This window comes from Pseudopipra pipra, chromosome 8, assembly GCF_036250125.1.
Source record: "Pseudopipra pipra isolate bDixPip1 chromosome 8, bDixPip1.hap1, whole genome shotgun sequence".
In the NCBI taxonomy this organism is placed as follows: Eukaryota; Metazoa; Chordata; class Aves; order Passeriformes; family Pipridae; genus Pseudopipra; species Pseudopipra pipra.
In genome coordinates, this window is record NC_087556.1 from 9,550,053 (window position 1) to 9,577,105 (window position 27,053).

Here is a 27,053-nt window from a genome sequence, read left to right on the forward strand (position 1 = left end):
CACAGACAAAATCTGTGCATCCTGGAATGTTTTCTAGAGGGATTGCTGCTGTCATTGTTACCTGGTGCTGGTGTGGGAGCAGTGGGCACCTTAAGGAGTAAGGCTGGGATGGGCCACATGTTGTCCAGTGCCAACATCCAGAGATGACATCAGAACAGTTTGAAATTCCTGCTCTAAACCCTCAGTACCACCTTAGAATCTGACTTAGATAAACATTTCTTTTAGCTAACAAGCTGAAGATTTTGTGCTGCTCAAGTTTTTCTTGATTATTATTTATTGTCTAATCTTGTCAGTGTTGGCAAGATAATGTCTACTTTATCTGTTCTGTTTGATCTCTTTTGTTCTTTCCTTTGGAAATCAGTGTGTTGAAGTTAAGTTTATTTTGAAATACCAGTAAAGTAGAGTCGCTGCAGATAGTTGGTAACAGATTTTCTGATTTCAGAAGGACTAATTTATTGTGGTCTTCTGAATAAATGAGTTAAAATCACCGTGGAATTTGTAAAAGCTTATCCTGATTTCTTTTGTCTTATCAGTTTTCAGATAAGCCATGTGTTTTTCTTTAGTTTAGTAAAGGAACAGTAACTGACAGTCTAAATAATGCATGCTTTTAGATTGTTCAGTTACCATTAGAGATCAATTTTCTTGAATAGAGGATGCTTTGTGTTCATCCCAGGTTTATAGGCTACATTATCACCGTGTCAGTTACATAAATAAATGTAACATTGGGCTATATAAGCGGAAACTGAGCTTATTCCTCATGTGACAAAAACCTCATGAAAGTAATAGAGGTGAAGGAGGAAGAAAGAAACCAGTCTCCTTCACTGTTCTGTTCTCCCAATATACTTAACGCCTCACCTACCAGTGAACCCAGACTTGCAGAGCAAGTCCATTAATGTTATTTAGTTATAGGTGTAATTTATTCTTGTTTATTACACTGCTAATTCTGTGAAGGTTATTTTAAGTCAAAGAAATTAATGGACCTGTTAACTAAAAGAAAAAAAAAAGAGGTCTGTTATTTGGCAAAACACTGTACTCATCTTTTTTTCCCCAAGGTGAGTTCTGATGTCACAGCAGAATATACCTCACTGCCTCAGGACTTAAAGTAACTCGTAACATTTTTGAAAACTAAGGCTTAACCATGTGGGTATGTTCTACAGAACACTATATAAGGTAAGAGAGAACCTCTTTCAGATAGTGTATGAGGTTCAAGAACTAAATTGTGTTAATCCCAACTTTGAAGCATTTGATTATTTTGTGCTGATGTAGGTCAGCACATGATACCTCAAGTAGGGAACAAAAGCAGAGGAGGACAATAAATCTGGTGTTGTGGGTAGAGAGAGAAAGTTGCAGATAGAGAAATGGGATGACCAAGGATGGTGCATGTTAGAATCTCAGTAGGTAAGCTGAAAAGCTGAGGTGAAAAGGATAGTTTTGTGACAATGCAATGTTTAAGGTGTGAGTATGTGATTCACTGAGTAAGTTCTCCATTTGTTTCAATTTACTGTGCAAGCCAAAGTAAATTACTTAACCTTTCATTCCCTCAGTTCCCATGAGAAAAACAGATGATGATAATTTTCCCCCACTTCTTAAAAGTATGGGAAGGACAAATGCATAAAGTATTGTTTGGAATCGAGCTGGTTGTGCAAACTTGCACGATCCACACATCTGAATGAATATAGGCCAGAAATTACAGAGCACAGGCAGTATTTATTTTTAAGGAGAAACTTCTGGAATTTGCTTTTCTAATAAACTAATACAGTTTTTCTTTCCTGTCTGACTTGGGTTTTCTCAAGAAATACAGGAAAGTCTAAGATTATTTTCCAAAGTGATAAGTAAAATTCTTCTTGTCTTGAATGTCTATTCTTTATAGTAATTTTACTCATTTTTCTCCTTCTTAGGAACAGAAACAGTGAGCTCTAATGGAACTACAGTTCATTAATTTTATGTTGAAGATGATGAAAAATAGAAGTTATATAGGCTTTTCCAGGTTCTGTTGGATTAAAAGAATCCATAGAAATTAGTGTTAGAGAAACAGGCAGCAGTTCTCTTGGAATGACAATATCTGTAGCTGCATCCATAGCTACTTTAATGTGTCTGTTTGAATAAAAAGAATGATTGCAAATATATTATTTACGTGTTTTGCCAGCAGATTTAATTTCAATTATTTTCACACTGTATGCTTCACATATCTGGAAAGAAATCAGACTTTCAGCAAGTCTTTATCCAGCAAATTGGATAATAGCAGGTGAAGAGTAGGTGATATAACTTGACCTGTGGCTATATTTGGTTATAAAAATTCTAAAATGCCAAGTAAGGTGGAATTACTCTGCAAACAAAGGAAATAAATACTGGGGTTGGCACAAGTTCTTTGGGAATGTGCCAGTCTAGATATGATTGTGCTTTTTTGCTGAGAATGTCAGATCAGCTTGTTTAAAGCAGTGTAGTTTTTTGAGCTTTGTCTACACTTGGTTTTGTTCTTGGTCGTGGTGCTTTTTTTTCTATTTTGCCACCCTAGACCATAAAAGAATACAAAATTGAGATAAGATGGACAAAGGTGACTTTATCTAATCTGCAACTGCATGGACTGCTAACTCTAATTGACTCCTTGAGATTATAGACATTGCAGTTGGGCTATTCCACAGCTTCCTACAGATCAGTCAAGATCAAACCTCTCACTGCATCAATTCTTGTAAAGCACTGTGAGTTCTAAAGACCAATGACAAGCTTTCTTCTAATAGTTCAGCTCTTGACATCTAGTTCCTGACCTGAGAAGTCAGTATTTCCTTTTTAGGATAATAGGATAGGACTACCCTTGAAGTATCATGAGTACTGTTATTAATGCAAAGCGTGGTGGCAAATTTTTGTCATGGAGCCTGGAATGACACTGGAAATCTAATGTAATGTGGAAAACCCTAAGTAACTTTTAAATTAGAATGACTTCAGTCCACACTGAACTGTATTTTGATTTATATAAGATGAGCAATTGAGAATTTGAAAGAATGGGGCTTGAATAACTATTGAATAACTATTCAATTCGGGTGTCCCCACCTCTTTCTAAAATACTTATCTTGGCTGCAAGAGTGAGGTTTTCCATACTTTAAAATTACCTGGATATAAAATGTAAGTACTTATTTTTTAAACACTGTGTTTCCCAAGTTAAAGGAATAAGCATAGGTAAAGGGACTTGGACAGTTGGTTCCCATTTGGGATTAGAATTTAAACTTCCTTTTGGGCTGGAAAAGTAACACTTATTTGTTTGCCATATTGAGAATGGATCATCAAGTAACATCATAATGTGTAAAGGAGTTAAAAACTACACAATATTGTTACACAGTTCTTAATTCTTATTATGTTACCTCTTCCCTCTTCTATATTTGGCTTTTTTAATGAAGAATGCAGTTTAAATGGACATTGCTTTGGATCCAGCTTCATCAAACCGAATTCTTGCACTTGCTTCTTTTGTGAAACTTTCCATCCATGCCCTTATTAATTTTTCCTCACTGTGATCAGACTGTTCAGTTTTCTGCATGTTTTTTCCCTTGGCAGCTGCAGTTCATAATATATTGTATAATATATTGTAATGTCATACAAGTGACATGAGAAAAACACGTTAATATTTTGATTCTCACTTGTCTCTGAATACCTTGTATTTACTGAATGAATACAAACTTTATTTTGAGGAAGATGCCTTCAATTATTTTTTAATCTGATTTCAGTTATATAAGCTGAATCTCCATTTGTTGCTTTTTAGATTTGTCCTGACAAATATGACATCTTAGCAGTTTGGTTTTATGTGTTTTATTTATCTCAAATTTTTCTTCTGCTCCAGTGTTTCATAATGATTAACATGAAATACTGCCATATTTCACTTAATGCTTGCTGTGTGTGCATGGCTTCTAAGCTGCCATTCTTTTGGATGATATATTAGTTTTACCTGCAAGATAAACATTGTATATGTATGTGGTGTTAACATCAGTATAGTTCTTGCAATGCAATGTCAGGTAACTCAGAACATTAGCTAAGACAGAACAAACTGTACTGCTTGTTGAAATTCTTTCTGCTCTGTTGTAAAGGTTGCTAATCTCTGGAGAAAGATAATAGATCACATGTTTAATAGCTTTTTGCTTTTTCTGCTTTGTCTGCTATTTTAAAAATCTTTTAAAGTTAAGCTCATATAAACAGGTTTTACTGCGAAATTTATGGGAAGGACAAAACCCATATGTACTTACTCATTTCCTGTCATATATCCAATACTACAATAGCTGATTATTTATATTCTGTGTACTTCCTGACACAAGCAAGTAAAATCTGGAGTTACTCAAGTCATTAGCTGAACACAATGAGTACTTTGATATGGAATGGATACCAAGTTCCCTGTGTTTCTTCACCTCTCTGCATTAATCATAGTTTATTTTACCCCTGATTTTCCTCTTTCATGTTTTCACAGAGTGTAAAGTTCACATGTGTGTGCATGGCACTGAAGTCACAAGTCACACATAGTAATTTTGTGTAAAGTGTGTCACTTGACATCCAATAAGGGCAGGTTACAAGACGCTGTTCAGAGCTACTTCAGTACCAAACTCATTTGTGTGTTGGGGCATTAAAAAGAGCTGTTCAGAAAAAGATAGATTCCTAACATTGACACTGCCACTTCTGTTCTATATGAAAACTTCTCACTTGTGTTTTTTTAAATATTTTTAGAAGGCTGCTGTGATGTCAGCTTTGTTTGACAGTTCACATGGATGTGTGGTAAAAATTATGCTAGTGTACTAGTAGCCACATTGGCCTTGGGAACACTATCAGTCCTATTGTTTCTCTTCTAGTAAAGATCAAGTATAGAATTTGCAACATCTGTCAGACAGGAAAAAAATTGGATTTGCAAACAGGATTACAGTTCCAGTACACAAAGTATTAAGTAAACTATGAGGTGACCATTTCTTAAATCTCTACTCTTTCGGCGTTATATTGCAGAAAGAGGCAATTTATAGTTTTACTTCAGCTTGGAGCAGCTTCTGGAGGAACACAAATGGGTAAATAGATAAAAGTTTTTAGTTTCCATCCTTGCCTCTTCATACTTCAGGAGCTTAGAAAGTTACACAACTTGAAATTTCGTGGTTCTTGCACGTCTTTGTGGGGTTGGTTCTGTCAGCATAGTTGGGTGGTAAGACTGATCATCTGGAGTACCAGCTTCTCTCCAAGGAAGGTGCTTTCCTCCAGGTAGGTTGCTGGTGTGTGTGAACATGTGAAGACTGCACATACTTGGCTGGACTTTCTCCCACAGCACAGGATGGAAGAGTTAGGATGGGCAGGATTGTGTAGTACTGCAAGTAATAAAAACACTTGTAAAAGTTATTGAATTAAAGGCATCTGAGTGAAGGTACTCAGCAATGGTTGTAATAGCACAGTACAGATAATAATTGAGTTATTGCCTCTGAAAAAACAGTGAGGAAAATGATGCACCTTTGCTGAGAATACATGTACAAGAAGGTGTTTATCAGGGGTTACACTGTTGTGCACTGCTGTTACACCCTGTGACTTAGAACAGTAGAGGGACACCCAAGATGACTTGTTACACTGTACCTTGAGTTTTTTTAAATCTACTTGAGGTGTTTTCAGACAGCTCAATTACCATGGAAAAGGGTACAGGCCATATAGATGAATGCTTCTGGTAATTAATTAATGCACTTTATTCACATTTTGTTCGATTGTGATGATTAACTTTTCTGGGCATAGTAGGATAGAAATTGTAATCTACAGTTTTCTGAGATATAATCAATCAAATTACTTTTAATAACTAGTCTAAGTGCATTGCTGCCTTCAAGTGTGAGAGAAAGTTACCTCTTTCAAATAAGGAAGTTTGCATCTAGAAGGCACCTTTGGCTCAGTCAGCTGTGTTGATAATTACTCAGTGTTACCTGTTCCCTATTAAAGCTTAACCAGTTTGCTAAACTAACATCTATCTAAACCATTGAAATGTAAAGGCTTATATATTAAAAAACTAATGCTAATTTTCTATATGTCTCATATCTTATTTTTTCCTAGGTAAATGCCAAAAGACTTCAAAATGTTCTTTTTGTTTCCAGAAGATTCACTGTAGTTCTCACTCTCTTAAAATACTCAGAATTTTTTCTCTTGGTTTCCTACAGTGCCCTAGTAAATTAACAACTTTACTCCTTAGCTGTAATACCTGTGAAAGAGCATTTGCTGTGAAAGAGCATACAGTTCTATGAAGGGGTTGGTGACTGTGTTGCTTCTGTAGCCACAATAAGGAGCAAGTGTGCAGTGAGCCATCTGTGATCTTTGTAATGCTGTTGACCAGTGTACAGAGACAGTTTGGCCCAAGTCTGAAGGTTATATTTCCTTAAGGGAGCTTGATCTCTTAAAAAATCTTAAACCTCTCAACTTCTATATAGAAAATCATATCTTTTACAGTTAAGGCTGAAATGTATTCTTGGGGTGTGTGCAATAGGGAAATACTAAAATAATCTTGAACTTGCTTTGCCTTTTCAAGACCAGAAATTCTAGATTTGAATATGAAAGTCACTACTGTCATGTAGTTAACATCAGTCAAGGCTTTTGCTTAAATTACAATACTCACATCAGAAGCATTTGTTACAAACCTTCTTTTTGAGACTTTAGATTTATAGAAGTGTTGTGTAAAGCCAGCTGTCATCTTCCTGAGATTTGAACGTATTGAGATCGGCTGTTTAGTATATCAGATTGCTTTGAACCTCACAAAAATACACTAATGATACCACAGAAGGGATGTAGCTGCATGCTACAGGAACAGATAAAATGTGCACGTGTGGCTTGGGGTGGGGAGAGAATATGTCAGATCTGGTGCCATAGGTTTAGTCCTGACAAAAAGTGCTTGCTGCTGTTTCCTTTTGGAGGAAGGTGAAATGTTTGCTCTTCTGGAGCGATCCTGTATAAACAGTGAGGAGTTAAATGAAGTCCTAATTGAGCTATTGGTCTAAAGGTGTCTTGTGGGCTTGTATGCTATCCAGCTTCTTCTGGACATCCTTGTGTAGTCTGTAGTTTTGAACAGCCTTGGAACATGTCTTAATGTAGTGATGACTCCTTTGAGTGGGTGGCTGGTTTTGTTGTTTTTTTTTTTTTTTAGTTAACAGCAAACTTGAATTGTTTAGTGTTGCTGACAAATGAAAAATATCCCACTTGTATTAAATGCAAGAGGAAGTGCAGCTTCTGTTAAAGTCTACTGCTAACATATCCACTTGTGGTGGGAAAGGCATTTTCCTAGCACTTGTAGATTACTTATATGGGATAGATCAGTAAACTTATGAATGATACCTTTCCAGCACCCTGTCTCCCACAGTACAAAAGCACAAGCACAGTCCTACCTACAGGTGTTGTCCAAAACATTGACAATATCCCATTTTTGTCCAAGTAGTCAGCATCCGTTTTTTTGTTATGGAACTTCATCTTTTTTGAGCGAGGCTTTTGTAAAGATGAGAAAATATTAGTGGTATCTTAGTATTTTAAATATTTTTTTTTTCTGCCATAGTATGGAAGCCACATAAAATATGGAGGAATAAATTCTCTTTCCCAAACCACTGAAGCAACAGCAGTTGAGAGAGCAGCTTTTGGTTATGGCTCTAACCATGTGCTTTAACCAAATAATCCCAGGGATCTATGTAATTGTTGTGGAAGATGGATTCCAAAAGCATTCATAATAGGAAATACCAGCTCACGTCATTTGAACCTAAATAAGAATCCTTTTGTTTCAAATACACTGGATTTGTTCAGGAAGGTATTCTTGGTTGTTATTATTACAATGCCTGTTGCCCAGTATCATAGTGATATTTTGGCATTTGTGTTACTAAGTCAAGCTGAAAGATACTTGCAGTTCTGGAAGTAGATTTTACAGAAAGCCATTCAATCAAAGCCCAGTGAATGGTTACTCAGTTTAGATAAAAGTTCTGTTTTTCTCATTGGTCAAAAAATTCAATTTAAGAAAATAAAAAGACTTTTACAAGAAGAAAATAGAAGGTGATGCTAGCCTGATATTTTTTTTTTATCTTCTGATACTAATAAATCAAATCTGCAGAAGTTAATCAGGTGGAAGTAGGGCTATAATGATAATGTTAGTTTGACCAGTTGCCTTGCTTTCATCTTAGGTCCTATATTGTTTTATCAACCTCTGTTTATCAGAAGGATTCAGTCCTAACATAGATTTTCGTCAGTAATGATACCTGTGGATAATTTTCTGCAAACTTAACTTGTTTTTCAAAAAAAAGCCACAATGATACCATTCTAATATTGTGAGGTTTTTTAGTATGCTGAAACACCATGAAGAATATCTTTCTTAAGAGAAGATATAGCAGTTTAGTGTTTTAAACAGTTATCACAAGTAAGGCTTTGGGGAAGGAATGTTCTGCAATAAAACGTGCACGACACGTCTGTGTATCTTTGGCCTTTTACCTTTATCTTTCTTTCCGATTCTAAAGGTCACTGTTCTTTAGAACTTTTAACTTCTTTTGTTTTTGTAACAGCCACTGTATGTTCATATCTCCTTAATGATATGTTTTTATGTATTGCAAAACAAAAATCAATAAATAGCATTTACTTAAAAGGACATCTCGAAAGCAACAAAGGTAGTGGGGAAAGAATTATCAAGTTAATCACAAAAGCCTACTACCTTTACTCCTATTTTCAAACACACCGATGACCATCTCAGTGGCTGAATTGAAAATGTGTTATTAGTGTTCAGATTTTTGCATCATTCGGTTCCAAAAAATAATCCTTAAAATGGCTGATGCAACTGCTCAGTAGATGCCTCTGTATGATATAAGGTTGTATTTACAGAAGAAATGTCTTTGTTTCAGACCAAGGGAAGTATTTTCCTTTTAAAGCACAACTTTAGAAACTCAGGCCTTGATCCTGCAGGCAAGTAGGTATGTATTAAATATTAGCAATAGCAATGCCATTTGATTGCTTGCCTTCTTTTTTTTATTTAAATAGTTCAGTAATAGTTATGAAGAACAACTTGGTATTTCTTGCCTCTTATTCAGTATTTTGATTTAACTTTTCTAACAGTGTCAACTTCTCAGAACACTGATTTTTGGTTGAAATTATCTCCCTGCTGCTGCAGGAGTATTTAGGAAGGTTTCTATTGCAATGCCTGAGTCATAGGTGTTTCATATTCTGAAAAGCATTTTGTTACTGAAAGCACTGCAGATAAGGAAAAAAGTTTTGATACCTCTTGGTTTTTGACTACATATTGCTGAGTACAGGTTTTATGTGTTATAAACCAGCTGTACCTGTCTTGAGGCCAAATGGTATTGCAGTCCTCTGGTAATAGCCAGTGAGAAGAACTAAATAGTGAATGGATTAATATTGCTGCTATTTAACGTATATAGCAACTACTAATAGAAATTATTTTACAGTCAGTAATAACCCAAGTACCTCATTTAGAAGTAACTTTATACTTATTACAGATACTTCTGTAGACAAATGAAGGTTTATGATTTTCATACCTGTTGACATTGACTAGCAGGATTCTTGCTCTACCACCATGTCTGGTTGGCAGCTGTCTCTGTGCACAGTATTCCAGAAACATGATGTTATTATATGATGTTATTAAACCAAATAACCATCTTGGTGTAAAACTACTTTTGGTTAAACCTGTCGGTTATAGATAGGACTACAGTCTTTGCCTGAAACCTTGTACTAAAATTTAGATAAAAGGTTTTTGGTGATTGTTACAATCACCAAACAAAGGATGACAAATAAGACCTTTAATTATGTATCCTGTTCATTTTCCCACTTTGCCCACATGTCCATGTACTTTCTCCCACGTGCATGTTCTCTTGGCTTCTTGTTAGGTCTCACTAGCCTGGTCTCATGCAATCCACTTAGATCTCCTTGAGCTGCCATTCGCTTACACATATAATTTTCTTTTAAACCCATGTGATACATTCCTCACTCTTATGTAGAATATAAATTTGCTTCAGCTACAAGTTGCTTAGCTCGATTTCTTCCGTCGTTTTTTATTTTCCATTGGGTTCCTTTTAATACTTATGCATTTGGACCAAGCTGCCTGTTGATTTGGTGGATAGGTGCTGTTGCTGGTGTATTGATTCACTTGCAGTGCCAGCAGGAGTAGTTGGCATGAGGATCATCCTTCTTGTTCTTGCACAAGTTGCAAGCAAATATGGAATGAGTTCATCACTTCATCCCAGAGTTGTTTCAGTTTCTAAGTGTGTGAAACTGTTACTACACTGCTTGCTGTTCTACTCTGAAGATGGCTATGAATAATTCAGTTTCTTCTGTTGTAAGGTTGATGAATCAGTCCTTTAATTTTGTATACTACGTGTAGGAGGAGTGTAAAATCAAATATACGAATAAGGGAGGGGAAAGCTTACAGTAGAAGTTAAAATTTATAATTTAAAGAATATCCTAATTTATGTAGTTCTTACTGGGCCACCTTTTCAGCAGGTAAAGGACATTATGATTGCATTTTACATATTTTAGGCATCAAGTTATTAACTACTTGCTATTTAGGATGTTCATCATCAAGCAGTACCAAATCAAAGCTGCGAAGTTAAAAGAATACACTTTGTCTCCTAAAACTTTAATGTTGGGGACATATGAAAATTCTGGCGGGTAAAGTAAGTTACACTTTTGCATTATATTGCTATAATCCTTTGTCTTCTGATGCATTGCTGTCTGTTATTTCTGTAATTTTATTTGTAGCTTGACGCTGTAGTATGGGACAGGTATAAAGAAACTGTTAACTAGAGGTGGAATTAGTGTGATTTGCTTTGGATGTATAGGGCTTAAGTAAAGACTTGATGGAACTATTTGGATGTAATTTTCAAAACAGGGATTTAGGCTACCATTAATATTCAGGAATGATAGGAAGCTGAAGCTATGTCACCCTCTTAACTTACCCTGGCCTAATGCTTGGTGATTATCATGGTGAGTGAATACTATCAATGAAGAGTGAAATATGGAATAAAAGTAATGAATATTTCTGAGGTATTTTAGGGGTACTTTAAGGTCATGTATGTAGCATCACACAACGTTTCTAGAGTAACTATTGGAAGAGGATTTTTAAAGCTGTTTTTAATTTCGTTCCATGTGTAGCAAATCACTACATATTAACAATCTAAAAATGGTTCATTTAAAAAAACTTTAAATTTAGAATTCCTGCCTTAGTGTTTAGATTGGAGGAAATACTTTATGTAGCATATTGTATTTCTTGTAAGAGGTATATTAAACTTCAGTTGCAGTGTCTTGCAAATGTAAACCTTGCTGATGTAGTTACTGCTTTTTAATAGATCATTGACCCGTCAATCAGACTCTGACCATTTCAGAGATAAAAAACTAGGCTTTCATTGGCTTTTGGGAATAGAGCACCTTTCCACAAATTAGGAAATGGTGTAATAATTAACAGGTATAATGGATATGTGCATTCAGGTTTCAGTTGTATCTTTATGAGCTTTAGCTCCTGTTATCTGTGGTGTAGTTAACCCCCTGTCTGCCCACAGATAATTTAATTACAGTATAAAATGCTAATAGGATTGATAGATTTTTTTGCTTATTTTTTTAAGATCGATGATGAATTGTTCTTTCAGACTTTTTATTTAAAACAAGGCCCAGAACTTCATTAACAAAACTCATTAAAATAGTAATAGTTCCGTTCTAAAGCATCATAACAAAGGTTCTGTACACAGTTTTGCATGCAGAGAATTTAGGTAAACTTTAATTTATTTTTCTTTCTGATTTACAGACTTAAATGATTTTAGGTACTGATGTTTCCTAGTATAGGAAGGAGTTTAGTATCTTTGACCTAAAAAGTCACTTGAAAATTGCCAGTGGAGATGATTTGGTAGTGGACTTATTATGTGAACCAGAAAGTAGGCAGAGGTCACTTACCATTCCTAAGCTCTAAGTATTGTAAGAAAAATGTAAATTTTAGGTTTTGAAAATATAAATTATATTTTAGTTGAAAAAAATCATAATTAGCATAAAGATTTAATTGCTTTGGTGTAATCATAGAAAGGCTTGGGTTGGAAGGGATCTTAAAGATCATCCAGTTTCAACTCCCCTACCTTGGACAGGTGCACCTTTCACTAGACCAGGTTGCTCAGGGCCCCATCCAACCTGGCACTGAATATACTGGCACTGCAAAATATGAATAAAGAAAGCAAATCCTAAGTTCAGAGAAGTTACAGAACTGGAAAGTTAAGGAAAACTTTCTGAATCTATATGTAACTTACTAATCTTTAAACATGACAAGAACCAAAAGAGCAGTGATACTTAAAATGAGAGGCTGATAAATTACTGTATAACTGGACTTTTACCAAGATAGAGAAATTATTTTTGTTTTAGAAAGTGTTTTCCTATTAAAGTATTGTTGACTTCTTAATTAGCAAACATTTCACATTTTATGTGCAATACTGTTACAGATGTGTTCTTATTTACCAGATATTTATTCAGAACACATTTGTATGGAGGCTCACATCTTAAATTTATCAGTCTACTAGAAGACTGGTGTAGACATCCTTCTATTATAAATTCAGTTTAATCCATCTCAGGGAAATGCAGTTGCCTAATGATACCAGTTGCCCCTATATGTTTATGGTAGTAGATTTTGGCAGTGTTCAGTTTATTTTGTTTTAGTACTGTAGCAAGACATCACTTACAATTCATACATCTTTTTCATGTCAATGCTGCCAAGGTATAAGGTGTGTTTATAAAAGGAAATACTTGGATACTCGTCTAAAAAGAAAAATATTTTCAAAGTACCCCTTTAATATTAGTCACAGATGTGTGTTTATAAATGTAAATGTAAAAAGATGAGGCTTTTTGGAAGAAAAAGCAGAAATTTTTCAGTTATATTTGGCAGTGTCATGCCTGCCGTAACTTGAGTCCTAATTACTGCAGTTGCAGTAGGAATTAGCTGGTTTAGACTATGCTGTGAGACTGTGCCAAAATCTTCCAGGTCCTCAAAATGAAATCCTCAAGGGAGAAAGGTGTGAGGGGCACAGTAGTTGTCTTTTTCAAGTATGCCACAATAACAGCTTTGTTCAATTCAGACTCTGCATAAAGACTTTGAGTGCAATGTGTGTATACATATATATATATATAGAGAGAGAGAGAGAGAGAAGAAAATCTGGGGCTGTTAGGATATGTTTGCATTTACATCTTGTTGTTTTCATAAATTGGTAATGCTTTTGGTTAAAAATAGTATAGTAGTACTTGGGAATTAAAAAACAGATCTAATTTTCCATGAGCTTAATATGGGGAGTAGACAGAATTACAAACAAAAAACCCAGTGCTTATTATTCGATTCTTCAGTGATGGTTCTCCTTCAAGTCTTAACTGGTTAATTAATTGTTCAACCCTGATTATAGGAAGAATACACTTGAAATATGATACAGGATATCTCTGGAAGTAGAGTGAAGTATAGCTGCCTTTCTAGGATCTTCCTTTATACTGAACTTCAAGTATTGAAATTGTGCTTTTAGCCCATGAAATATATAATTGTCTAAAAGCTTTCCTTTGTCACTCTTTTTTGGCTTTAAGCTATAAAGTGCAGAAATTTTCTCCAGTACAGTATGTGAAGTCCTGCATTTTATATACAAAGTAATCTGGGACACTTGGCAGTTTTTTTTATTTTAATTCTGAGTTCTTTACACTATGGCATCTTAAACACTAACTTTTCTATGACTACGAATCTCTGAAAGGTCTTGCAACTCCAGGTTGTAAGATTGCCTCTAAACATACTGTTCTAATTATCTTAACTATTTAGCAGCTAAATTAGCATTCCAGTGTGCACAGAACTCAAGAATTGAAGTATTGAATGGACTCATTTAAAATGTGCTATAGAACAAAAGAGGTTGAAATGGCATAGGCTTGTGTCAGAATTCTACAGTTCAACATCTTTTGTTCTACAGAACATATGTGCACTAAATATTTTGGAATCCATTTGAACCTTTTATTCATTTGAACCTCCTTATTAAGAGACATTCATATTGTTATACTTTAGTGTACCTAATTAAGAAAGATACCCATTTGTAAAGGCTGTAACCAAGGTAATCACAAATGAAAAAGTTACCGGTAGACTTAGATATTTTAAAATGGAAGAAATTATTTAATCTCATCACTTAGGTTACACTTCTGAAGTTCATTTAAACTAATCAAAACATTTTCTGTTTGTCACAGATTTGTTACTGAACTTGTTTTTATGTCATGAATTGAGTAGACTTTTATCTACAGAACTTACTAACATCACTTACTTAGGGGTTCAACCTCACTATCACTTTGCTTTGTCTTTCCCTTATCTGATCCATTATTTTAGTGTTGAACTGCAAATTCTGTCTTTCTGCTTATTTGTGTATTGCCATTCTTTACATAACTGAAAGCTTTCACAGGTTTGAGAATTATCCTTTAAAAGTTACATTCTTATGAGACTAAATTTAGGTGTACAACTACAGAAGTTTGGATACTCTGTTTTAAGCATTCATTTTTTAATGAGTATAAAACTGAATGCAGACAGTTACTGTGTTTTGTACCTTCTTTGAATTTTGCCATGTCTAATTTTAGTGGTTGTATATTGCTTTTCCAGTGACACCAATAATATACCAGAGATCAGTGTTTCAGGATGTTTGTAGTTTTTCCATGTTAAGTGATCTTTAGAAATACGCAGATTTATCGACCCCTAGTGGGGTTGTGGGGAAAATGGTTTCTAATTTAATAAGTGCTAAATGAAAAATTTGCATATTTTTCGATGCTGTATTTGTTTCAATGCTCTTTTCCTTCTCTTCACAGCTGGATTAGCTCTTGAATTTTTTCTGGCATTCTCTACATCTGCAGAAGTACCTATTGCAGCAACTTCTGTTAGCAATAACACTCCCAAAACATGTAGCTAGACATCAGCATTTTAATGAACTCTCGTAGCTGTAGCTGCATATTTTAAAATTATATTTGTAATTATATAGCAGAAATTTAAAAAAATAGAAGGTCTTTTGTGCTGTGTAAGGTGGGCTTATTTTAAAGTAGCTAGAAAAGCTACTTCTTGAGTCGTGTGATACTGCTTAAATGAATTAAAGCAAATTCTAAATCACCTGCTCAAATTTCACTGACCTCTTAGTGCTTATTAAATAATTATAATTTATTAGTAGTAGCCCGAACACTTCAGTTTCTTAAACCAATCACTTAATATAGTGGTTGTAAAACAGCGTGTAAAATATTGCATTACTAGCAAACTTTAATTTTAAATGGCTCTAGTGTTTTTAATCATTTAGTTGAAACTCTAATTTTCTGGGAGATGAAATTATCTCCTAACTGTGCTGTGAAAGTTTCTTGCAGGCATTTATTTCACATGAATTAAAATCAAAGTACTGAATAATGAATTCACATATGACTGTTGAATTAGCAATAATAAATGAAGATAAATAGCTCGATAATTAAACTTAATTTTAACTTCACTATAATGTGTTTCAGAATATCAGAATCAGAAACTAGGGAGTACTGTAATTTATTTTTCTATGCAAGTTTGACACAAGAAATAAATATTAAATATTTTTAAAATAACTTCCATTTTTTTAGATATTGTACATTTATTTTTATAGGCTTTAAGTAGTAAAGTAGTGTTTTTACCAGTTAAACTGTGAAATGCTCCTTTAAATTTTATGTATTTTTAAAGTTGTTAAGAGAAAGTAAAATATTTTTTTTTGCATTTGCTGATATTTATTATTGTGCTTATTGCATAAGCCACGTTATTTAAAGTCAAACTTGCACAGCAGTCAGAAATGTCAAAAAGACCTCAGATTCATGTTTTTGTGGGAGCACCCCATATTCCAGGCCCACTGGAGGTGTTAGAGCAAAGTAGTTCAGCACCTACTGCTGAAAAATGGAGAGAGCTGCACTATTTGTGTGATGCACATGGCCTTTTTTCTGAAAAAGTCCAAGGTGCTGCTGGCCCCTCAGTGTTCCAGGCAGGAAACTCCGTAGTCAGAGCAGTTCCTACAAGAGATGGCAGCACTCAGCAGCCTGAACAGGGAAGGTCAGTGGCAGCAAAAGAATGTTTGACATCTCTTGTACCCGTGGCAGTAAGTTGTGCCAGCACACCTAAAGAGACCGAAAGTTTAACTTATTCTGATTGTCAGATATCTAAGGATAGATACACACCTGCAAATGTAAATCAGGCTGCAGATCAGCACCTTCCACAGAACTTTACAGAATCAGCTGGACAAGACAAACCATCGCGTGGCTGCTGTTCAGACCTCACGGAGAGCAAAGCCGGTCGCTCAGAAGTGAACGGCGCCGACATTTCCGAGTTGGTTGCCAGTACGAAGCAGATCAGCATAAATCTGTCTGTGGGACTGCAGTCAGGTGACAGAAGTGATCATCATGAACATCTAGGCCAATATCTGGATACGGTTTTCCGAAAAAGTCAAGGGTCAAAACCAGAAGCGCCAAACGGTTGTTCGAACTTCGCAGTGTCAACAGATACTGAGTTTCGCAGTGTAGTGACATCAAGTCAGATGGCTGTTCTTGCACAGGAGCAGGGTGAGATGCTGGAAAGAATCATAAAACTGTCAGAAACAGAAGGAGGAAAAAAACCTGAAGAAAGGCAGTATGATCACTTCCAGTTTGATTCTGGTGTTGGAACGTGTACTAATGTGGCTGAAAATGAATATAAGGAAGACTATACAAATTCTCTTGATCTTTTCAGTTCTGAGGATGATGGGAAAAATGTTTGTTTTGAAGCTACAAAACAAGAAGGAAGTGCTCAGGAAAACATAGGGAAATTACAAGAAATTGAAGTTCCTGCTGAGCCCTTGGTAAATGAAATCCATATTGAACCACTGAGCTCTGGAATATTGTGCTCTCAAGTAGACAGTTCTCATAAGAACTCTTCTAAAAGACCCCGCAAGTGTGAAGATTCCTTTCATCTTTTTCACTCAGCATTTAAAAGGCAGCTGGTATCCAAGAGAGCTAAATTGAATTCTTCTCCACCTGGTCCTGGTACTAGAGTGGATCAAGAGAGGATGACAGAGTTCAAGAAACTTCAGAAGAAACTATCATCACTTAAGAATTGCTGCTGCAAAAATCAAAAGTACAATGTTTTGGTCACAGTAGTACATCCTTGTCATATCAAAGAAATACAAATAAAGACTAGACCAAAATCACCATGTAAAGTTCCTGTAGCAACAATTGTTGTTATTGACCAGTCAGAAACTGAGAGAAAGGTGGTGCTGTGGCGTGGTGCTGCATTTTGGTCCCTCACTGTGTTTCCTGGGGATGTTGTGCTGCTTACAGGTGAGAATTCTTTTATTTGCATTTTTAAAATGTGGATCTTTAGAAGTATTAAAGTAGAAGTTTAAAGTAGCAGTAGAAGTTTTAAACTTTTATTTAAAGTAGAAGAATATGTAACAAGTAATTTGGAACTATGGCTAAGCATTTTTGAGTATCTTTCTTGCATCACTTGCATTGTTCAGCATCACTTTGAACTCTCAGTCATGCTGCCAGTGGAACACTGACTGTCCCATAGAGGTTTGCCCACAGACACAGCCATGCCTTGACACTACAGCAGTGCCATGGGTAGTCAGATGTATTCTGGAAGGTGTCAGTGTCTTACAACAGTTGTTCTGGAAAAGTACAAGTGCTACTGCAAATCAGATGTGCTAGATGTTTGACTCATAGACTTCTTTGTAACTCTGCTGTTGGACCAGCAGGTAGACCAAAAAACTGTGAAGTTCAGTCTCAAGATGGGAAATATTCTTCCTGCTGTGAAGGACTTCGTAATGTAGCAGTAGCATCTTGAGATGGATCATGTTGTGAATTGGTAACCAACATAGACTGCAGAAATACAAAATGCTGTTTGTAGTTTACCTCTTTCATAACATGTCAACTAATAATGTAGATTCTTCTTGATAATTCCTTTATACTCTTTAGTACATAACAGGAGCAAAAACCCTCTCTTCAAGAGAACACATTTTGTGAGCAAATGCAATACTTCGAAAACAGTATTGCACCTAATTTGGGGCTGGAGTGGCCCAGAACTTGTTAGTGATCCAGCCATTTAGGTTTGGCAATATGCAAAAAGTTAAACAATATCAAATTGTTTGAATACTTCCACAGTTTAAGGTGCCTATTTCTCTTTGTTAAGAGTTCTTTAAGTGCTCAAAGGTAGATATTTCAAAGAAATTAAAGACAAGTTGTCCTTTTTCTTTTCTGCTTAGACATTCTTATTGCAAAATATATTAAAAATGTTTCTAGGTAAGCCTAGTACTGTACTACTCATTTTGAAGTTTTGTACAATAATTTATCCAATATGGTCACCCACTTCACTTAAACAGTGCCTGCTAGGAGGCTAATGAATTTAAGAATTACATCAAACTAATGAGGAAATATGATACACTTCAGTATTGTTGATACATGAGCTGATAAGGTTGCTTTTTTGTTGCAGATATAATAATGTATGAGGATCTTTGGTGTGGAGAAATCATGCTTCAATCTACATTTACCAGCCAGTTACTGAATCTGGGGAACTGCTCAACTCTCAATCCAGAAGAATGTAAGATTACAGTGCATAAGTTTTCATGAAAATCACAGTAAAATAGCTATTTAAAGTATTCTGTTTTGCTGGCAATGCCTCACACATGGAATAAAATGGAAATATGTGCAACTGAGAAGTACAAAACACTACAGAAAAGTATGACAGGAACACCTGTGGACAACATGTGGACATAATGACATCAGATAGGCATGTGGAGTTTATGGTAAAGTTTGGTGGTTACTGCTCAAAACTCTGAAAAATTGAGTTCTGTGAGTTCAGTTTAAGAAAGAGCAGTTATCCCAGGACTCGACCATTTGATGTCTGAAATTGCACAAGGATTAAACTTTTTGCAAAAACTTCAGAGGCTTAAAGAGTAAGTAGATCCATCCAGGGAAAGTAATTCATTATGGGAGACTAAGGAAAAAATACAGTGGAAGTACCACCATGATTGCATTGTTCTTACTGTCTTTGTGATGTCCATTATTGCCAGCTGTTTGAGGCAGATTCTGAGGTAAATGGTCAAGAACAGCTATTCTTCGTACCAAGCTATGAGACAAGATTTCTTTGCTATATTTGGTGTAATTTAAAGTATTGTACTTAGCTTAACTTTGGGATGTTGTCAAGAGGAGGCAGATGAAGTACAGTTTAATTTCAGATCGTGTTACACATCTCAAGGTTTTCTTGCCTTAAAATTGTTCTGAAACAGTTTTGATTTTGTGAGTGTAAGTATGTTCCAAGCAGTAAGTTTTATACTTCTAAGCATGAAGAATAGTATGTAATTTTGACTTTTTTTTCCTATAAGTTTATCCTTTAGGGGATTATGGTGTTCTCCGTGGCTTATTGGCGTACATATCATCAGAATTTCCACACTTGAGAGACATTCCACAAAGACAAGTTCAGAGACTGGATAGTGTTCAGTACATGCAGCTAGATCAGCTCCAGCCAAACACATTGGTGCACTCAATCCTGAAAATTATCGACATTGCTGTATTAACAGGTGAGTTCATGCACTGGACTTCAGCTTCTGCGTTGGATGAAACTTAAATAGTAATTTTGCAAGGCAAAATGTTCTCAGTGCTTGACTTCAAGCTTTGCACATGAATTTGATCATATTGCACTATCAACTTGTATTAGTAAGATTCAAACTTTTACCCACACTGTCAATATCATATTTATTCATTATAAGTGGAGAATTTTGAAGATAGAAATCTTCATAATTTGCTATAGTATGTAAATCTCAGAACTGTTAGATATTTAATGCAAGAGGTCTTGTTGAAAAATTATTTTTTTATTAAGGATACTGTAGTTTTAGTGTGGAACTAAGATAGGCAGTATGCTGGGTAAGAGTCACGTAGAGATCTTAATTGTTTCAGTTTATATGTACTGTTCCTAATACTTGTAGTGTGCCTTGTACATGACTGTGGTTTTCTTTTATGTGAAGACTTCTTGAGAAGTGTTTTTTTCAGTGTATTCCACAGAAGTTACAGGAACTTTAACTTTCAGTTATGACAACCAGTTGCTGAGAGGTTGAGTAAAATTTGTTTCTACTCAATACAAGCCAGGATGAGTGGGAGCTGAAAGATGCTCACATACCTGTTTTTTCAGAGGGGGGTGTCCAGTTGCTGAGTATTTAGGTGGATAAAAGTAACTTAATCTACTTTATGCACTCCTTCAAACTAGACTCATGTTGCTGAAGAAATCAGATGATTTCCTATCCTGAAGAAATTGTAGGTGTATTCTTCTTTCCTTGTAATTGCACTGTAAAATATGATAGCAACATGATTTCACCTTAATACTGGGGTTACATGCTTTTTACTGTAGAATTAATGTAATTTCAATTTTTTCAGAATCTGTGTATAACTACAAAGGTGGCAGGCAAAGAAAAATTATTCTGACAGTAGAACAGAACAGAGATCAACGCTATAGGATGGTTCTGTGGGGAGCAGGGGCTGCCTGGTGCCCTCAGCTTCAAAGGAAAAAAGGTAAAGTCCTTGTACCTGCTGGTTGCTGTAGAAGGATTTTTGTGATGCTGTTAATATCTTTAAAATGTTCAGCTGGTAACATTTGCTATTCAACCTTTAAATACTTCCCTTGCAAGGGTAACATATCTGATAGCAATTCTAACATGTCTACTCTGTTTAGGAGCAATGCCATCAGCAGCAGAATTTGAATGCACTTACCTTAGAAGACCAAGAAGACATAAATATTTAAAAATTTGAATCTAGAGACAAGATGCACTAGTGCCTGGTTATCTAACTATTAAAAACCATGAGTGTTAACTATTACCAGTTTTGCTGGGTCTTCCTTATCAATGTCAAGTTTAGCATGAATTGCTGGTTTTTTCTACTTCTGATGTTCATTCTCTGCTTTCCACCTTGCTGCAGTGTCAGGCTTTATATCCAAATGGTCTTGCAATCTAGTCTGGCTGTAACTGCCTAAAACCATCTCCTGCATTAATTACATAGCTTGTGTTTCAGCAGGGACTGACTGTTACCAAATTCTGACTTTTTCCTGGCTTTGTTCTTTAAAAATAAGTGAAAGTAGGTTTTTGTTAAATTGATAACTTCAGTTTATGCTTCTGATCAATGAATACACTTAGGAAGTAAATGGTGTATTACTTGAAATGCTGAATATGCCTGCCTAAAAAGCCAGTTTTCATACAGTACAAGATAAAATCCATAAAGGTTAAACAACTTCATAGTGAATGAAGTTTACCTGTTAAATTCTGACACTCTGAATTCTGCCAGTTCTACTTCAATTTATAAGTAATCTCCATTCCTGGAAATCATTTTAACTGCAAGACCTAACCTTTTAAACTACTTGAAGAAAATGGTCCAATTCAAGCAATAACTTTTCTATGTAATGCCTACATGGCTCTTATTTTTGTGCATACTTGAGTGTTAGCAGGTGTATACTGTTTGTTAGATGCTTAGAAATGTTACAGAATTCAGTCATCTAGAATATTACTTTTAAAAATATAGAATTTGATTTTTTTGGTAGCTGCAAAAAGAGGATACCAAAGGTAATTTATTAGACACAACAATATATCATTCTCTGATGCTTAGAATGGAAAAGTATAACATGTAGATCTCTGTAGTATTGTTTGTGTTTGTAAACCTTGTGTCTTATTCTCTAGCTAGTGTTCTGTGCATCTGGCAGTTGGCATTTTTATGATTAAATGATTATTTGAAATTCAAGATGAGGGATTGTTCAAATACTTAATTGTGTACAAACCATGAACATTTGATTCCAGTAAGATAGCAAAAAAGATAAATTCACAGGATACTAGAGCATACACAGTACAGCAGCTGAATAGTGTGAGTGGGCTACAGGAGAACCACGATGTCCACAAAGTCCTTGGCAGGAGTTGTACCACAGCTCTGCTATGTGTTTACTGGTTGTATGAGCAGATTAGAAACTCCTTAGTCTTGTAGAGGAAGGTATGGAGACATCTAAATATCATTTATTTTTCATCTCTTGCTAAAAATCAGTTTGGACTTCCAGTACACAGTCATCAGACATTCAGTTCATGATTTACACTCACCTGGTTTAGATTGCCAAAAAATAAAGATGTATTTCATTAAATACATTTCTGTAAACTTGATTACTTATAGTTTACTCAAGGTTCTGATAGATTTTTAGTCAACAGGGGAATGTTGAAGATCTCAGTAATAGTTTAATTCAGGTGTCAGCCAAATCTTGTTCCCTAGTTAGACTCTGTCCCTTATTTCCATATATCCCCTCTTGCCAAGTGTCTGTTTCCTCCTGTTCAGATTTTCCCTCTGTGTTGCTGTAGTGTTACTGCCTGAAACATTCCTTTGGACTGAAGCGTACTCAGTTCTTGAGGGCTGCAAGATCTCTGGTCAGATATGAGGTGCATGAAACTAGATGAATGCTCAGACAATTTTTTGGAAGTATTTCACTGTAAAACAGTGCATCTGACAGCACATTTTTCATGGGCTTGAAGTTGTAGCATGTTACCATCAAAAATCAGGTTCTAATCCAAAACAGGAAAATGCTAAAACTTGTAAGTGACCTTGGCTTGCTTTAAATTAGCCACAGTATAAGAAAATAAACTCTTCTGTTTGCTTTTTTTGTTCAATAGATCACATATGGGACTTCAAATACCTTCTGGTCCAACGTAGTTCTGTCTCAGGTGACTTGGAACTGCACACAACTCCATGGTCATCCTGTGAGTGCTTGTTTGATGATGACAAAAGGGCAATTGAATTTAAAGAAAAGTTTCAGAAAAGCCAAACATCCCTCACGCAGTTGACAAAGCTCTCTGCACACTTGGAGGAAAAATGCTCAGGTAACTGTTATCTGTAGTTCTGTAGTCTCTTGTGCAATGCTTAACTAAGCAGAATAGATGCTCTGTTGGTGAAGTAAAATGCTTATGTTTTAAGGTAGCACAGCTTTGGGAGTCTGAATTTATTCTGGAGGCTGCTGCTTACTACTCAACCAAACTGATGCAGCCTTCATCTCATGAGCCCAGTGGTGAGACAGGTGGGGTGTGTGGTACCATACAAAGACAGCTTTGGAACATAGGGAGAAATGCTGACTTTAGTTATCCACACCAACCAGCCTTGTAATTAAATGATTAATCACTGAAAACTTGTCAAATAGTATTTCTCCAAAACTAGAACTCTCTAAATCAAGAGTAAAATAGCTACTGCTATTGAAAACTTCTTACAAAAGAACAAAGAAAACATTTTACACGGTCACCTCCTCCCAGATAAACCTAAGAGATTGCTAGGTTGGTGTTAAATTCTAGGAAGTAACTAAAGTTGGTGTTGCAGCATTTAACTGTGGTTTATGTTAAAATAATGGAAAGCTAAGTTGTTAAAGCTGTGATTTTCAGTGTCTCTGAATTAGTGGAAAGAAAATCACTTGGAAATTATCTGCACAATTTTGTTGTCTTATTCAGGCACTTCTGTAGAGGCATCTACAACAATACTACCTGAAAATGTAGTATTAAAATGTACTTTGATACATTTTAAAATAGTATTTAACCACAGTGATTTTTCCTTACATAAAATATCTCTAAAAATGTGAGCATGTGTTACTAAAGGGAAAAAAAGGCAGAAAGTTTTATTGATAGTGATGTTGGTTTTGAATCAGCTGCAGCTCTTGCTTTTGCTTTCAGTTATAAATAAAACTGAATTCATATATGATTGAACTTGTTTTTGTAGGAGTGATTCAAGTGAAAGCCCATATCTTAGAATTGAAGTTCACCATTTCAACTGGTCAGTACAAGCAACTCATCTTCTCTGCTGACACTTCACTGGAGTGTGTTTTGGCTTCTCTGCCTATGATTACATATTCAGGTTGTGCCAAATGTGGTTTGGAACTGCAGGCAGATGAGAACATGATCTACAAGCAATGTGTTAGATGTTTGCCACACAACAAAGTAAAAACATTCTACAGGTAAACAAAATAAAGCTAAAATACTATTTACTATTAGGGAAGTAAACTGCAACTTTCTCCATTTTAAGTTCCCCTATATATAAAATTCTTTATTTAAGGTGTGGTAAGCAGTCCTTGTCTTTCTAAGTGAAAGTGAATGTTCAAGGAGTTTTTCCTGAATTACTGTATTATACTGTCATTATTTGTGTGTGATATTCTTAGTTTAAATTGTAACTTTTTAATTTCTTTGAGTACTATGTCATACAGAAATGATGTTTACCCAGTACTGTGTGAGATGAAGCTAAGATGGAGTAGAAGCTTGAGGACCAAAGGAAAACTTAAGAGTCCAGCCTGAGACTTGAAACCATATTTTTAAACTGAATAATCAGTTTTGGCCTTGCAGAAATAACATTGATAAATGTTTTCAATCAACATTCTCAGAGAGCAGAAATACTGAGTTATCACCAGATGGCACTGTGAGACACATACATTCACACTTAGAGAAAATAAACTAAGCCTATCCAGTTGATGTAGGAACATTGTTATTAAACTAATTGTTCAATTTTTAAATTTATCTTGGGCTTTCAAAATGTATCACAGTGACTTAAAAGATGTGTAGCTAGAGAATGTTAATTGAGACGGTCACGGATATAATAGAATTGTAGAATATGTAAATTCTCTATCTAAATTCTTTCTCAAATTCTTTCTAAACTCTTTCATAGTGAGTTTAATGAATCATTGACTTAAATACTAATATCCTCTTTATCTAACAAGGTAGGGAATTAGTATTTTTCCTCTAAGCAAAATGGTCTTGCATCTTTAAGTTTATATGCTGTTTGTTTTCCTATCAGGGAGGATTAAGTGTGAAGAGGTTTTTTTTCTTAACTGGAAAGGTTCCCATACTCTTTTATAGAGTCTCACTGGGCCTGAAGGACCTCAATTTGCTTCTTCACAAAAGGTGGTAGAAGAATGATAGATTTGTGCTGTTTGTACTCTCAGCATGTGAACACAGCTGGTAGAACTTCCATGCCCAACTTTTTCAGAGAAAAGCCTGTCATTTTTACACTGAAATTTTGCTCCCATTAGATTAATAAGAATGCATCACCTTAGTAATATTTCCAGTGAAGGATTTTTTTGTTTGTTTAGTGGTTTGTGAAATCATTTGGTATTTGTCATGGTACAAGTGATGTACCTTGGTATTATGTGGCTATAAAGTGCTGTATTAAGACAGATTATATTGGGTGATGTTGATACAGATGATACAATTCCAAATGATCCACCTAAGCTCATCTCCCTACTTTGCATTTCAATATGTTATGTATGCATTGTATATTTGTAGGTACATATACTGAGATATAAACATTTATACTTAAAGTTCAGAGCCAGAAGTAACACTTACAACAGTGCATTTCTCATTGTCTTCCAAGGAAGACAAATCATAAAGCATTTTTTTCAGCAGTTGTCTTAAAGTAAGGCTTACTTTAGAAGTTACTTTAACATTGAGTAGTAAATTCAGTATATACACCTCAAACTGATTCCAGTGCTACAGATTTGACAGATGAGCGCATAAAGATTTTCTTGTTTTTAGAGTTCTTGGTGTTATGTTGCAGAGTAATATTAAATTGTCTTACTTTCAGAAATTTTGCTTCAATAAAAAACCCAAAATGTAGCAGCTGTCTTTCAAGAGACTTTTGTTTTCTGATCTAGACCTGCTCTGATGACAGTAGAAGATGAAGGATATGAAATTTGTGTTCATGTCGTGTCTGAGTTGATGGAAAAAATCTTCCTCAATATTCCTGCAGACTGGCTGAACAGATTACTAGGTACTGTTTCATGAATTATTTATGATAGAAACGGGCAGCAAATTGACATTGGAATCAAAATTTTTAGTTACTGACAGTTTAAAAGAAAAAACAACCCAACAACCAACATCAGAGAATATTTCAGTTGCTGTCTGAGAAAGAAGTTCAGAGTACAGGTGGCAGCTACAAGAGGCGAGATGGTGTGAACATTTACTATATAACTAAATAGGTGTAACTACATAGCTAAATATTCAATAGCTAAATGGATTCCTTATAGGCAAAATAGAATCTTTTAGCAGTTTTTATAAATAGCTGACATGCTTTCAAGATGTGAAACGCTGAGAAGTGGTTCAGACAAGCTTCACTTGATACATCCTATTTGACCTGAGAGGCATTTTATGTGTTTCACAGATGTTAACAGTTTGATGAGAAACAGGCTCAGCTCGTTGTTTTTAAAACATAATTAAAAATAAAAGCTAATTTTCTACTCAGATGTTGAACTGCATTTCTAGTGATTCAGTGGAGCTTTTATGGAGGTAGAACTTGAATGCTAGGTGCTATTGTGAAAATCAAGTGTAAATTGAATTGTTGTCTTTTGCAGTGCCCTCCTCAGATATAACCTACAGCACAGTAGTAGCAGATCTGTGTCATTCGCTGCTAACAGATACAGAAGCATCCTATTTGTTGGAAATCAGGAGCCATTTTGTGCTAGATGAGAACAGCTACCCTTTGCAAAAGGATTTCCATCTGCTAAATTTTCATCCTGATCTTTGAAGTACTGACCTCTGCGGTAACTGAGTAACAAAGACCGTAAGAACACACAGATGGTAATCAGAAGAAAAACGAGTTAGGTGAAGGAAGGAAATATCTTAAAAAAAATTACAATAAAGGACTTTAATCTTAACTTATGAAAAAAGCAAAACCACCTAAAGGACTGATATGGAATATGTGCTAATAGTATATACTGCTGCTGTAATACTGGTGAATTGTCATAAAGTATATTTTTATACCTGTATTTTTATCTTAATAAACTCTTCCTGGATATGTGTTTGCCTTTTTCTCCTCAGAAAAGTTCCCTACAATTGAGAGACTGAATTTTCCTCAGATCTGGAAGATTAGAGGAAGGCAGACAGAATTCAGTAATATTTTAGTTATAAGATTTTTGTTTGTCTGATTCTATATCCTATCTGTGACTTAGTTATGTCTTTTGGTTTGATGTTGTGGTTGTTTGCTTGAGCATTTTGAGTTTAGTAAGACTTGTGAGAAGCAGTCATCAATTGCATTAGAGAAACCCTAAAGATTGTTTTATA

At 35.3% G+C, this 27,053-nt stretch overlaps 1 protein-coding gene across 10 annotated transcripts in view; it reads left to right on the forward strand.

The window, feature by feature from the left end:
- Positions 1-26,787, forward strand: part of SHLD2 (shieldin complex subunit 2) — a 33,876-nt gene extending 7,089 nt beyond the window's left edge. For 6 of the 10 annotated variants that reach the window (XM_064662471.1, XM_064662476.1, XM_064662472.1 and 3 more), the window contains 8 exons: positions 14,800-17,295; positions 18,446-18,553; positions 19,338-19,532; positions 20,383-20,517; positions 22,641-22,847; positions 23,728-23,962; positions 25,649-25,764; positions 26,345-26,787. In XM_064662471.1, coding sequence (XP_064518541.1) covers positions 15,783-17,295; positions 18,446-18,553; positions 19,338-19,532; positions 20,383-20,517; positions 22,641-22,847; positions 23,728-23,962; positions 25,649-25,764; positions 26,345-26,517 — 2,682 coding nt within the window. In that variant the 5' untranslated portion in view covers positions 14,800-15,782 and the 3' untranslated portion in view covers positions 26,518-26,787. Of the gene's footprint in view, positions 1-1,052; positions 1,171-8,892; positions 8,916-14,799; positions 17,296-18,445; positions 18,554-19,337; positions 19,533-20,382; positions 20,518-22,640; positions 22,848-23,727; positions 23,963-25,648; positions 25,765-26,344 lie in introns of those variants that run through there. The other 4 variants (XM_064662473.1, XM_064662478.1, XM_064662474.1 and 1 more) reach the window with 3 other exon arrangements.
- The last annotated feature ends 266 nt before the right edge of the window (positions 26,788-27,053 follow it).